General features: G+C 35.1%; 1 protein-coding gene across 5 annotated transcripts in view; it reads left to right on the forward strand.

Annotated features, from left to right (window-relative positions):
• Nucleotides 1-14972, forward strand: part of IFT80 (intraflagellar transport 80) — a 141508-nt gene that overhangs the window by 29674 nt on the left and 96862 nt on the right. For all 5 annotated transcript variants that reach the window (XM_078353935.1, XM_054247142.2, XM_054247144.2 and 2 more), the window contains 2 exons: nt 9979-10088; nt 14092-14181. In XM_078353935.1, coding sequence (XP_078210061.1) covers nt 9979-10088; nt 14092-14181 — 200 coding nt within the window. The remainder of the gene's footprint in view (nt 1-9978; nt 10089-14091; nt 14182-14972) is intronic.

Below are 14972 nucleotides of genomic sequence, written 5' to 3' on the forward strand. Positions count from 1 at the left end.
ATGGTTGAGACTGACTTTGGTTGAGTTCAAAATCTATAATCTCTTATTTTTTATACTTTTTTGTCTTGCTTTCCTTGGTATCTGATGTACCATGATAACTATTATTTCAAGCCAAGAAATAGAAGAAATACTCAAGGGCTTTTTGCTTATGTTAGTGAATCTCTGTGAAGGCAGTTACAAGCTAAATATTTTCAAAAAATAATTGTGAAACATTTGAAGCATATTTTATATAGAAGAATTGGTTGTCTAGTACAAAAAGACATTGAGTATCTCCTTACTTGAAAACCCCAATAACTTCATAATATGAACACCTTTTCCAAATTAAGTTGTATGTTTGATTTCTATACTAATGGAGGGGAACAGACACATTAAGAATCTGAAATTTGGTAAACCACCCTATTTAGAGGAGCACGTTAATTTTCTATGTTAATAGAAAGGAGTGGCCATAGAGACAATCCAGTGGTCCTTCCTGTTCCGAGTTAGATAACATATATGATTTTTTTCTGTGTAACAAATTAATTAGTTATGTAGGAACAGTAAAGCAGTTTTAACGTTTATCTGAGCATGTATCAGCTAATCTTCAGGTTGCCAAAAACTTGTAGACTATTCCTCAGAACTATGTGATAAAGTCATATTGTGAAACATTTTTAATAACTGACTTCTAAAAATTTCCAAATTTTATTTTTAAAATCTTGTTTACTTTTAGGATAACATTCAACTCACATTTCTTCAGCTGTATGTTAACTGAATGTTAGCAAAGGTAACCAGAAATACTGGTAATATTTCTTTTCTGAGCTTAAATGTTTGTTACGGATAATCTCAAGGTAGAATATTTATTCATGAATAGAAAATTCAGAGTTCATAGAAGTAGCCATGGGTTAATTTCAGTTAATAGCAAAAGTCAACTTATTGTCACTTCAGTAATAAAATGTACGTTTAGAACATAAATCTTACTTTAATCTTCTAATAGGCAGATGGATTTACTTTTGGCTTCATAGATTTTTCTTTTAAGCCTAGTTATTTGACATCCTCATTTTGTGATGAATGACTTATGAGTAATTGACAGAATTCTTCCAGATATCACTGGCCTCTTGGAAGAACTATAAGAATTTCAGCCACTGCTACTGCTGAGACAGTGTGCAGCCGCTGAAATGCTATATCTATTTTTATGTTCTTTTCTCTTTCTTTTATCAATTTGTTGCCTGTAGATGACACAGATCTTCAGAGAAATTCTAAAAGCCCATCCCACTATCCACCATGGGAGATTTTTCTTTTTTTTTTCGGACAGGGTCTTGCGCTATCACCTGACTGGAATACAGTGAGCATGATCTCAGCTCACTGTAACCTCCACCTCCTGGGCTCAATCGATCTTGCTACCTCAGCTTCCCAAGTAGCTTGGAGTACATGTGTGTGCCACCTCATCTGGCTTATTTGTTGTATATATAGATTTTTTTTTCTGGTAGAGTTGGGATTTTGCCATGTTCCCAGGCTGGCCCTGAACTCCTGGGCTCAAGTGATCTTCCTGCTTCAGCCTCCCAAAGTGTTGGAATTACAGGTGTGAGCTACTGTGCCTGTCTGAAGATTTGATTTCTTTCTCAGGATCCTTCACCAGCACCCTCCCAATGCTTCTTCCCCTTCCTTAAATTTTTCTGTTATCTGCTTCCCATTTACTACCTGTGGATTCACCACTTTAGATGTTCCCGAGTCTAAAATGGAAACTTGGAATAAGTTGTTTAATATAAACATTATTAATTGTTTAGTCTAGGTTAGAGGTCCCCAATCCTTGGGCCACAGATCAGCTGCTGTCTGTGGTCTGTTAGGAGCTAGACAGCACAGCAGGAGATGAGCAGTGGATGGGTGAGCAAGTATAGCTTTATCTGTATTTACAGCTGCTCCCTATCACTTGCTCCTGTCAGATCAGTGGTGGCATTAGATTCTCATAGAAGCGCGAACCCTATTGTGAACTGTGTATACAAGTGATCTGGGTTGTGTACTCCTTATGAGAATCTAATGCCTGGTGATCTGTTGGTGTCTCCCATCACCCCCAGATGGGATCATCTAGTTGCAGAAAAACAACCTCAGGGCTCCCACTGATTTTATATTATGGTGAGTTGTATAATTATTTCATTATATATTACAGTGTAATAATAGAAATAATGTGCACAATAAATGTAATGCACTTGAATCATCCTGAAACCACCCCTCACCTGGTCCTTGGAAAAATTGTCTTCCACAAAACAGGACCCTGGTGCCAAAAACTTGGGGAATCACTGGTTTAGGTAATAATAGTCCTAATCGTTTAGTACTATAGTTTTCCTATATAATGTGTCTGGAAACCAAATTGCTACTTGTTTTATTCTCATAGGGAGAATGCATTCTGAGTCTCCAGGCTTGGAAAGGCTGGTTGGAAGCACATGTTGATAAATGAAGAAAATTGGAGATCACAAATAGATGGCCTCTGGATTTAATCTGACCTACTAGCATGGTGGAGGCCCAATATTAAAAATCAGGACATTCTGGTCAGGCATGATACAGGCTCACTCCTGTAATTCCAGCACTTTGGGAGACTAGTTATGTTAATCATATTATTATATAAATATATAATGTGGGTGGATCACTTGAGCTCAGGAGTTTGAGAACAGCCTGGGCAACATGACAAAACCCCATCTCTATAAAAAATACAAAATTTGCTTCTGCTTTTGATATAGCTACGAAACTATTGCCTAATCCCATGTCATAAAAATTTCACATATATTTCAATGCTTACATTCTGGTCTATGATCCATTTTGGGTTAGTTTTTATGTGCGGTATTTATTATGGGGAAGGATGGTGATGTTCTTCTTCTCACTGCCTTCCCGTAGATGGGTAAGCAAGATTTTCTTAAAAGCTAAAAATACAGATTATACCATATAATACAGGTGATTTTCGTATGTATTCATCATATCATGTAATGATATTACTCATCAACATTTAAAATGTGTTTTCCTTAACATCAAACAACTTTGAAATAACTATCATCTTTGTCTTATTTTAATCTTATTGTTCTCATTCAAAGTTTGTGTTAATTATAAGATTAATAAGCAGAATTAAATTAGATAAATATTCCCATTTTGGCTAACCTTTTGGTATTCAACAAAGTAATCTTATATCTTCTCTAGATTAAGAATTACACTTAACTATAGAACTATGCATCTAATTTTTGAGTTTTTAATCATTGGTGCCAACTACACTTTCCTAATAAGGCATAGACTTCCTTTTTCATCTCCAGAAAAATCAGTAGAGCAGTTAAGTTGTTATAATTGACACTAACCCACAAGGAAAAGTCCCTAATTACTTGTAAAGTTTCTTTGATCTATTAGAGACTACAAGTTTTGAGAGTAATTGTAAATCTGAACTACTGAGAGCTGTATGCTAATGGCTCAAATAAGAATGCCAAGGCAGCTGGGGGTGCAAGACTACTGCCTCCTTTGAAGGGGAAACTAAATTTTGACACAAAAATGAAATAATAATAAACCTGAATTATCATAAAATTTGGAATTCTGTAAACAGTGTTGAAAGCATCCATGTGACTTTGTTTATATGTGTTAATTATACTTACTTCTTGATGAATAAGATTAATCCCTGAATGCATTTCATGACTATCGGAGCCAGATGTTCAGATAGAAAAAGCCATAGTCATTAACTTCTCTTCTAATCTTTAATCTCAATTTTGGGTGGGGGGATTTGACTTAGTTTAAAAATGATTCTTACTGATATTTATGGGGAGTTTATTGTGCCTTATTAGAGAAAAAAATATGTATACCAGAGATAATTATACTTAGGCCATATCTTTTGTGTCATTGTTCTAGTTTTAATATCTAATTAAAATATATAAAGTAATTCTGCAAACCTCTAAGGACATTTTTCCCACACTATTTTCAAGTGGAGGAATAGAACAGCAAAACATGGAATTTGTCTATAATGAATTTAGTAAAGGAGGTAAACTGTAAATATAAATAATTGTGGCCAGGCACGGTGGCTCACGCCTGTAATTCTAGCACTTTGGGAGGCTGAGGTGGGTAGATCACCTGAGGTAAGGAGTTCAAGACCAGCCTGGCCATCATGGTGAAACCCCATCTTTAAAAAAAAAAAATAATTGTGGCTGGGCACGGTGGCTCACACCTGTAATCTCAACACTTGAGAGACTGAGGTGGGCAGACCACTTGAGCCCAGGAGGTGGAGATCAACCTGGGCAACATGGTAAAACCCTGTCTCTACAAAATATGCAAAACTTAGCTGGGCATGGTAGTGCATCCCTGTAGTCTCAGCTAATCAGAAGGTTGAGGTGGGAGGATCACCTGTGCCTGTGGGCATTGAGGCTACAGTGAGCTGTGATCATGCCACTGCACTCCAGCCTTGGGCACTAGAGTAAGACTCTTTCTCAAAAAAAAAAAATCAATCAATAAGGATAAATAAATAAATAATTGTGATACAAGGGAATATTAAGGTGCTGTCACTGGCAGGTGAGAGTCGACTGGAAGGCAGAGGTTAATGCTCTGGGGAAAGTGAAGTATTGAAAAGACTTTCTGGCAAGTATTGTAGCACCTTTTGAACTGGACTTTGAAGAGTGAAGAAATTAGGTAAGGAAATGGGCTTGTTGGCATTAGAGTGAAGCTGTTAAGAAGCTTAGCACTGTAAGAGGCTTAGAGACAGAAGAGTGTGAAACATAGAAGTCAGGTGAGTGAGAGCTAACTCTTGGTCCAGACTGTAGGTTGTGTGAAGGATAGTACTGCCCAGGGGACCAAAACACTGACAGTCCTGGATGCTAAAGGAAGGGGTTTGGCATTTATTCTATAAGCATACAAAACCTTTAAAAAAAAGATCAGGAAAGTAAAAGATAGTGCCAATCTTGTAGAAAGATTCTCGTTGCAGTAATAATAAGGTTAAATTAGAGGAGTTAGAGATTAAATGGAGGTGGGCAGTAAGGTTTGAAATTGTTTATGCTAGTGCTAATAAACACTTGAACAAAGGCAGTGATTAAGGCTTGAATAGAGGCAGTGACAACAGTAGTTGAAAAAGTGAATAGTTCTCAGGGACTGAGAGGCCTGGATACCCTGTAAGGGTAAAGACTTCAAAGAGGGATAAATTAGGAAATATACATGGAGGGATGATGGTTTTGGATATGTAGAATTTGAAGCTCTGTGATGGAGATGTCTTTGGATTAAGGAGAAATGTGTTGGAAGTCAAAGGTAAAGGGTAAAATATTAATTTGGGAGTCAGTTTACATTAAGGTGAAAAATGAAGCTATGGGGGGAGTTGAGACCCCCAAGGGAGAGGTGGTTGAAGATAGAAACTCAAAAAAAAAAAAACCAAAAAACAAAAATAAACCTTTTATTTAAACTTTTTGTTGTATTGATTCAGTGACATAAATTAGCATGGGAGTTTTTAAAATAAATCCCACTCGATGAACTATTGTTAGCCCACGTCTTCTACAAATAGAATGAAAAGGAAATCATTCTTGGTTTTTGAATTCCAATGATTTGGCCAAAACAGAAAAAAAAAAAAAAAATCAAATGCCTACTACTATGAACAATGCAGTAAGAAAATGGTTGCTTATTACATTACAAAATAATTTGTGGTAGTAGTAGTAAACAGGATAGTGCTATGTAGTGCCAGGCTATATTCCAAGTGCTTTACTTCTATTCACTCAGTATAGACTAATACTGCATTCAAGGCAAGATAACTAATGCTTTATTATAGTAGTGAACAGTTTGTTTCAAAGGCATTCTTAAAAACATACAAAAACAAAGTTTTTAGGGGATGCTTTTATAGTATGAATGTGAAAAACATGGTATATTTGACCATGTACTTCCTTAAAACAATTGAAATACATTTTTGTCTCCTCTTCTGTGGTTTAAAATGCCTTCAACAGGTTGAAAGAATTTAGATAATTTGTTTTATGGAGAGATAAGGGTCTGACATTTAACACAACCCCAGGTGCATGTGGTTTCTTAAAAAATGTCAAAAAGATCACATGATTTTAGTGTACAAAGTTAGAAAAACAAGATCTTTTTGAGTGTCTTAGCAGAAATGGAGCATAAATTAAAATTTCCAATATAAAAAGCAAAAACTATTTAATTATTGTAGAGTTATTTTTTGTTTTTTTGTCCATTTTTATTAATGATGAAATAATAACGTCTTGTTACATAATTTGCTAAACTCTTTATTTTAAAGCAATTCAATCCAAAGCCTAAATTTGTTATTTCCATGCTGACTTTGCAAAGTCTTCACTTTGTGTAGCACTGGGAATCATTCATGCTTTAATAAGTATATTTAAAAATTTTTGAGATATTGTAGATTTTTTAAGTGCTGGTAGATGGGTTTCATAATAATAGAAATTATTTTCTTTGTGAAGCTCTTTCACTTTTAATAATGATCTTTATTAGAACCACCCAAATTGAAAGTTGTATGGTTATGTAGTTTATCTACTATTAGAAAAGAAAATGTTCACGTATACAGTAGTTTCATGCTTAATATTTTATTTTAAATGAAAGGAATGATTATAATAAAGATCAAGATTTTTGATGTTATATCCATTTTGAATTTTTAGTGGTTAAGGAGAGTTGAACTAATGAGTTCTAGCTATTGACCTTGCTTATTTATCATAAAAAGTTCCATATTTGTTTCCATTGCTTATATTTTGATTGAAGGAAATGTGGTTAAAAACTGCATGTTATAACAAAGGAATTACTTAACTTTTTCTTTATAAGCTTACTTTCTTTTACTATATAAGTTATACCAGTTTCTTTAACATTATTATTGTTTACAAATTTATTTTATAAGCAGGAAATGAATTATCTCTTTGTCCAAAAAGGGAAGATAAATACTATGAAGACAGGTTCATAAACAAGGAAACGGTGTCATAGCTGACTTAATGGGGCCACAGATTAAATGTTAAAGTTAAGAGGACTAAAGAGTCCCTAGTTCCTCATTCTATACCCCAACGGTGCATTTTACCACAACTAAAGCCTTAAAGTCACATCCTGTATAACTCAATGGGAGTTGTATTTACTGAATTATTTCCTTGAGGGTAGATGTTTGTCATAGTTTAGTATATACCCCAGGAAAGCATAATTTTACTAAGTGTATTCATGAAGATTTGATAGGCTATAAATTAAAACATATTAATTTACTTTTTTGCACAAAAATTATAACCATTATAATGGAAATAAAGATAGCATCTGTAATTCTACCACCTTAACAAGTAAGTCCCTGTCACTACTCTCTAGTCCTCACCAAGAACTACATTTGAAATATCTGAAATTTTGATTTCTATTTTTGCGGGAGTTTATTAGGGTTGAACTTCATTCATTTGTAGATTAACTTTTGAAGCGCAGGTAGCTCCTGACTGCAGAGAATATTCCCAGAAAATATGCCTACTAAGTACAGAAGAAGGAGTACCTTTTGAGATGTGTCATCTCATCAGGAAGAATTTCTGTGGGTTCCTTTGATACAGAACAATCCCAGATATCATTGACTAAATGAGATATTTAGATACTTTATAACACCTAAACAGTGGAGGACATGTTTCAGGGGTTTTTTTTTTTTTTAACTGGTTCTAGACTAGACTTTCTAACCTCTGTAAACCATTGGGACTTGCTCACAATTGAAATGTGTTTTTATTAGGGAGAAAATGGCACAAAAAAGGTAGAGTACCTCTTAAATAAAAGCATTGGTTTTACTGAAATTTATTCCCTTTTGATTATAGATAGCATCAGTTGGGCTTTTCATTTAAATAAACAATTAAATCTTACTGATTGCCCATAAATCTTCAAATTCAGATTTCATTCTGCTAAGAATGTAAATTCCTGAAAGATTCTCCATTTATTCATTGGTTCATTTATTCACAGAAAGTCAATTACTATAATAGTCTGATTTAGGAGTCCTAGACAATTTTTAAAAGCTTGGTTTTGTAAATATAAATGGGTTACTATTTAATAGATTAACGACATAACCTTGATTCACTTGCCTAATGAATAAGTAGCTGGACCAGGCAAGTGGAATACAGATTATTTACTGCCATATATCCAATGCTTTCAAAAAATATGATAGTCATTTTTTAGAACTAGGCTTACATAAAGTATAGTTTTCCAGAAGACATTAGGTAATCTAAAAAGTAAGTTAAGAAATACTCCAGCACTTTGGGAGGCCGAGGTGGGTGAATCACGAGGTCAAGAGATCGAGACTATACTGGTCAACATGGTGAAACCCCGTCTCTACTAAAAATACAAAAAATTAGCTGGTCATGGTGGCGCGTGCCTGTAATCCCAGCTACTCAGGAGGCTGAGGGAGGAGGATTGCCTGAACCCAGGAGGCGGTAGTTGCGGTGAGCCGAGATCACGCCATTGCACTCCAGCCCGGGTAACAAGAGTGAAACTCCGTCTCAAAAAAAAAAGAAATATTATACTTAAATGTAATTGATTTTTAAAATACCATCTCTAAATTCCTATTGGCAACTGGAAACAGTATCAAGTGTAATATAGTTTGTAGAGTAGTAGGTAAATCAAACTTGTATTTTTCCTCTAGAAGTAAACTTTATGCTAGTTATAAGATATTGGAGCTTTTTTTAGCCAAGCTTTCAAACTAAAGCCAAACCTAATAGATAATAAAACTTTAAAAAATTTGCCATTTGTGAATTCATGAGTAGTAGATTATTAGATTATTTTTGGTTGCAGTTATTTCTGTATTAGTCTACTATGTAAGCAGCATGTGAGGGGAAGTTCTGTTGCCCGTTACAGCATCAGGTGTGAGAATTAATATATAAGGTGAGTATGCCATTTGTATTTTAATATGGAACATTTCAGTTACTTTATTTGTTGAGTCAGTTTAAATACTGATGGCTATAAAACTCCATTGCTGGATATATGCCCAAAAGAAAGGAAATCAATTTATTAATGAGATAGCTGCACTTTTGTGTTTGTTGCAACTCTGTTCACATCACCAAGATTTGGAGGCAACCTAAGTGTCCATCAACAGATGAATGGATAAAGAAAATGTGGTAGTTATATACAGTGGAGTACTATTCAGCCTTAAAAAAGAATGAGATTCAATCATTTGCTACAACATGAATGGAACTGTAGTATATTCATTATGTTGAGTGAAATGAGCCAGGCACAGAAAGATAAACATTGTATGTTCCCACTTATTTGTGGGATCTAAAACTCAAAACTCGGAACCCATGGAGATAGTGGAAGGATGGTAACAAGATGCTGGGGAAGGTAGTGAGGGAGTTGTGGGGGATGTGGGGTGGTTAATGGGTACCAGAAATAGAATGAATGAATGAATGAATGAATAAGGCCTAGTATTTGCTAACACAACAGGGTGAGAATATAATTGGATTGTTTGTAACACAAAGGAAAAATGCTTGAAGGAATGGATACCCCATTTTTCATGATTTGATTGTTATGCACTGCATGCCTATATCAAAATATTTCATGTACCCTATAAATATGTATACCATGTACCCACAAAAATTAAAGATAAAAATTTTACGAAAGCTCTCTAGGTTATTACAAAGTGCAGCTAAGCCCCAAGACTGCTGTTTAAACCAACATCATTTGTTGAACTAGTTGCAAATAAATGTAAAAACATTTGCTGCCAATAAATGAATATATGCTGATGGCTGTCGATGATGAAAAATGATAAACCATGACTTTTCTGCTATTCCTTTATATATTAAAAATGAAGTATATTTAATTTTATCTTATGTATTTCAATAGCACACCCTATGGAATTTCTAAAAACTCCATATTTTCTCAGCAAGGTCCTAATTAGTTAAAAATTTAGTATGTCAGTATTTCAACATAGACTATACTCTAGTTCGAAAAGAGAAGAAATGAATTGACACCTCAAATGGCTTTTTGATCCTCTTAACAATCTCTCTTTTTATAAGGCACAAGAATTCAAGTTTATCAGCCTTTTTTTTTTTCATCTTACAGGAACACCAGTGTATTCAGTAGCATGGGGCCCTGATTCAGAAAATGTTCTTTTTACAGCAGGAAAGCAACTAATCATTAAACCTCTTCAACCAAATGCTAAAGTTTTACAGGTACTTCTCAGTCATTTGTAAATTGTTATCAGGATCTGCCTGACTGGTAAACTAAAGGGCACTTGCTTAGGAGTCTCTTTCTTCTGGGTGGTCTTTTTACAGTCTGGTCTTTAAGTTTATGGTTTAATCAGCCTTTATTACAGAACAAGGAATATCTTTATATTTCCAACAAGGTTTGTTTTTCCCTTATTCCAACTTATTTTGATAATGATACAGTGAGTTTTACTAATAAGAACAGACTTTGGAGTTAGCCACTTGGGTTCAAATCTTAGTCAGGTTATAAAATATCGTTGAACCTCAGCCTTCTCGTTTCTTAGGTAGTGACACTAATATCAGTTTAACAGGGTTGCTGTGATGATTAGATGAGTTAAATCGCAAAGTACAAAGGACAGTTCCTGGCATACAGTAACCACTCAATATAGAATACCTGTTATTATCTGTATTATTATGTGATTATAAGTTATTATGCCATTTCTATCTTTTAGTCAACCAAGGAGGCCAGGAAAACATTGTAGAATGACTAGGACTTGAGTAAGAGATTTGTTGGTAGACATTGACAGGCTACAGCAGGTATAGAAGTGTTTAACAGTTTAGTAAATGTAGATTTCAGGGAATAAAGACATAGAGATGACTTTGAGGCTCCATATTAATAACATCTGTATAGCTTATGCTATATGTATTTTATGCAGTCCACATACATGTACATTTTTACAGTGTGCAGAACACTCTTCTAGGAACTATAGGGTCATGCAAGAAGAGAACATACAAGCCCCTGTCCTTAGGGACCTAATGTAAAGAATTTGGGCAAAGGGAAGAAGCTGGGAAAGAGGACTAGTTCTGGTGGCCCTTAGTCAAAGTCCTTCCATGCTAATTACCGATGCTGAAAATGTGCTATGAAATTTATACGGCAAAATAGGCAAGGTGAATCTCTGAGTTTATACCTTTAGTTTATAGTTATGTGAATTTGTTTAGGTATCTGTAATTAGGTTTGTATAAATGAAACTCAGGGGGCTGATTATATCACCATTGGTCAAGTACAACATGATTTAATGATTCAGTAGAACCTGTGGGCCAGGAGGTAGTAAAGATAAGGAAAGTATCCAAAGCCAAAATTCGGCTAGAGAGAAACAGGAGTTAAAGTATAATTAGTAACTTCATGCAAATTATCTGTTCCTTTTGGGAGACTAAAGCAGCTGCAATTCTTCTTGAACATAAAAACATATTCAAATTAGGATTGTCCACAAAAAAGTGTGTTTAATTAATTCTTGCTTGTGGAATGCAGTTCAGACATATATACCTCATTTCCTTTAAGACCTTCTCGACACCCAGAACTTGGCTTTATAGTGAGGACATTTTTATTTATTCATGGAATAAAAATGTAGTGCATACCTTTTATATACCAGGCACTGTGGTATCAGATAGTCAAAATGAAACAGAACATCGTTTCTGCCTTCAAGGAGCTTGTTGTTCAAGGGAATTTTACAAAATGCCTAATAAATTAATAAATAAATAAAAATTAGTATATGCATAACAGTATGCTATTATCTGTAATACATGTTGATATCCTAAATTACAGTGCAAGAAAAATTTAAATCATATTTTGTTCATAGATCTTGAATAGGCAAATACTTATTTTGTTCCTTTAAAATGAAACTCTTAAGAGTCTATGGCTGGGCATGGTAGCTCATGCCTGTAATCCTGGCACTTTGGGAGGCTGAGGCAGGTGGATCATCTGAGGTCAGGAGTTTGAGACTAGCCTGATCAACATGGCAAAACCCCATCTCTACTTAAAATATAAAAATTAGCTGGGCATGGTGGCAGGCGCCTGTAATCCTAGCTACTTGGGAGGCTGAGACATGAGTATCGCTTGAACCTGGGAGTTGGAGATTGCAGTGAGACGAGATCGTACCATTGCACTCCAGCCTGGGTGACAGTGAGACTCTGTTAATAAAAAAAAGAATTTGTATGTATATGTGTAGCTGTATATGTTGTTATATTTGTCCTTGAAGTGTATTTCAGGATATTGGATTAATTTGACAGTTAATTGTAAGAACTGTTGCTTTTCAACATGTATTATCAAAACTTTTCTTTGAAAATGTGTATTTTTGTATATTTTGAATAAACCAAGTTATGAATTGTTACTTATTCTTAGAGCTTATTTGGCTCACATTCAATACTTTGTACTGTATACATTGAGAACAATAGATTGAGCAGGGCCTGAGGGGAAAGCCCTTAAAATCTGAAACCCTTTGAAATGGAGTTAATTGACTCAGACATTAAAATATACCTTATAGACTTCAAAGATGGTTCTTTTTTTTTTTTTTGAGACAGAGTCTCGTCTTGCTCTGTCACCAGGCTGGAGTACAGTGGTACAATTGGCTCACTGCAACCTCTGCCTCCTGGGTTCAAGTGATTCTCCTGCCTCAGACTCTGAGTAGCTGGGACTACAGGCATGTCCCACCACACCCAGCTAATTTTTGTATTTTTAGTAGAGACAAGGTTTCACCATATTGGCCAGGATGGTCTCCATCTATTGACCTCATGATCTGCCCATCTTGGCCTCCCAAAGTGCTGGGATTATAGGCATGCGCCACCAAGGCCAGTTAATTCTATTTAGTTACATTATTCTGCCTATGGTAACATTTAATTACATGTGACATAATAGCTAAATGGGCCCATTAATTATATTTAAGAGCAAGACATCCATGTTTAAGAGCGAGGCATTCATGTTTACTTTCTAGATTGCCAGTTTCTTCTTGACTTAAAAACACCCATGTCTATGCATTGTATGTACAGTCAGCGTAACCGTGGGTTCTGTACTGATAGATTAACCATGAATCAAATATATTTTTTAAAAATTGCATCTGTACTGAACATGTATAGACTTTCTTCTTGTCATTATTCCCTAAACAATACAACTGTTTACATAGTATTGCCATTTTATTCATATAATAAGTAATCTAGAGATGATTTAAAGTATATGGGAGGATATGCATAGGTTATATGCAAATACTATGCCATTTTATATTAGGAAAACTTGTTATTTTCATGTCACTGGGAGGTCCTGGAACCAGTCCCCCACAGATACCAAAGATTGACTGTATACATAGAATATATACTTGTCTATGGAAAACATCTTTTTGTTACATGGTAAATACAGAAGAAGTTTCTCAGAGTAGTCCCGTTGTGAACAGACACATGAAGGTAAAGTGAATGAAACTTAGAAGAATATGACGAACAGAATGAAATGAAGAGAGTATTAAAGATGTTTGTGCAGAAGGTTTTCTAAAAAAAGGTTGGGAGCTAGACATGGTGGCTCACACCTGTAATCCCAGCATTTTGGGAGGCCAAAGCCGGAGAATTGCTTGAGCCCAGGAGTTTGAGACTAGCCCAGGCAACATAGCAAGACTTCTCTACTAAAAATGAAAAAAAGAAATTAGCTGGGTGTGTTGGCACACGCTTGTAGTCCCAGCTACTCAGGAAGCTGAGGTGAGAGGATTGCTTGAGCATGGGAGGTTGAGACTGCTGTTAGCCCTGATCATGCCATTGAACTCCAGCCTGTGTGACAGTAAGAACCCATCTCAAAAAAAAAAGTAAACAAGCATGAAGGTAATAGCAGTAATGGGATCTGCTATATGAAGGAGACAGCAAGATTTGGATTCAGTTGACATTTTTGGAATACATAACATATTCATTCGGTGTTATCACACAAATGTCAAGCTTGAAATAGTTCAGCAGCAAGTGATTTTCCATCTGGAGTCCAGGCAACTGAGGAAATTCATAAGGTTGGAAGCTATTTAGTGAGTATTATAGGTGCCAACATTAGCGTAAATTGCAAATGAAACAAGCAAATGAGGTATTGTACAATAGCTATAAAAGGAAGATAGGAATCCCTGAGAAGATGACAAGGGAGTCATTAAAAAGAGGCAAAGTATATTTTCTTATAGAAAAAAACTTAAATGCTTTTAAAGTTATAATTAATATCTTATTTGTTTTCTCACAGTGGAAAGCTCATGATGGCATTATTTTAAAAGTAGATTGGAACTCAGTCAATGATCTTATTTTATCTGCTGGTGAAGACTGTAAATATAAGGTATGTAATGTTTAGATTTATCACTACTGAAATAATCAAATTTATATGAAAAGTTTTTAGTATATAAGAATGTTCTTTTACTTTAGCCATGTCTTTATACTCTAGTAATTTAGCAAATTATTTTATAATGTTAAGTGGTGTTTAAAAGCACAGACTTCATAAATACTCTCATTAGCCTGGACAATATAGTGAGACACTATCTATAAAAAAAAAAAAATTAGCCAGGTGTGGTGGGGCACATCTGTGGTTCCAGCTACATGGGAGGCTGAGGTAAGTGGATCACTTGAGCACAGGTGATCGAGGCTGCAGTGAGCCATAATTGTGCCATTGCATTCTAGCCTGGGTAACACAGTGAAACGCTCTCTCTCTCAAAAAAAAAGAGAAAGAGACTATCTCATTGATCTATAGAGTTGGATATTTAATAAGTAACAATATCAGCATAGCCCCTAATTTTACTGTGACTCAATTTAAGTCAATTCAGTGCATTTTTAAAAATTAGCCCTGCTGGTTTACTAAATATTGATTAATTTCAAGTCAAAATAATTTGTAGAGAAGAATAAGGTTTAATATATAAATAACTAGAGTTAGAGCCAATTAAATTGAAGTAAATAGGTTTAGAGAAAGTAGGTAGAGCCCTTACAGGGTGAAAAAAATTTAAGCAAAATACTAAGCAAGCTAGGTATGATAGCTCATACCTGTAACCCCAGTGCTTTAAGAGGGCAAGGCAGTAGGGTTACTTGAGGCCAGGAGTTGGAGAACAGCCTAGGCAATATAACAAGACTCCGTATCTA

The sequence above is a fragment of the Callithrix jacchus genome, chromosome 17 (genome assembly GCF_049354715.1).
Source record: "Callithrix jacchus isolate 240 chromosome 17, calJac240_pri, whole genome shotgun sequence".
NCBI lineage: Eukaryota > Metazoa > Chordata > Mammalia > Primates > Cebidae > Callithrix > Callithrix jacchus.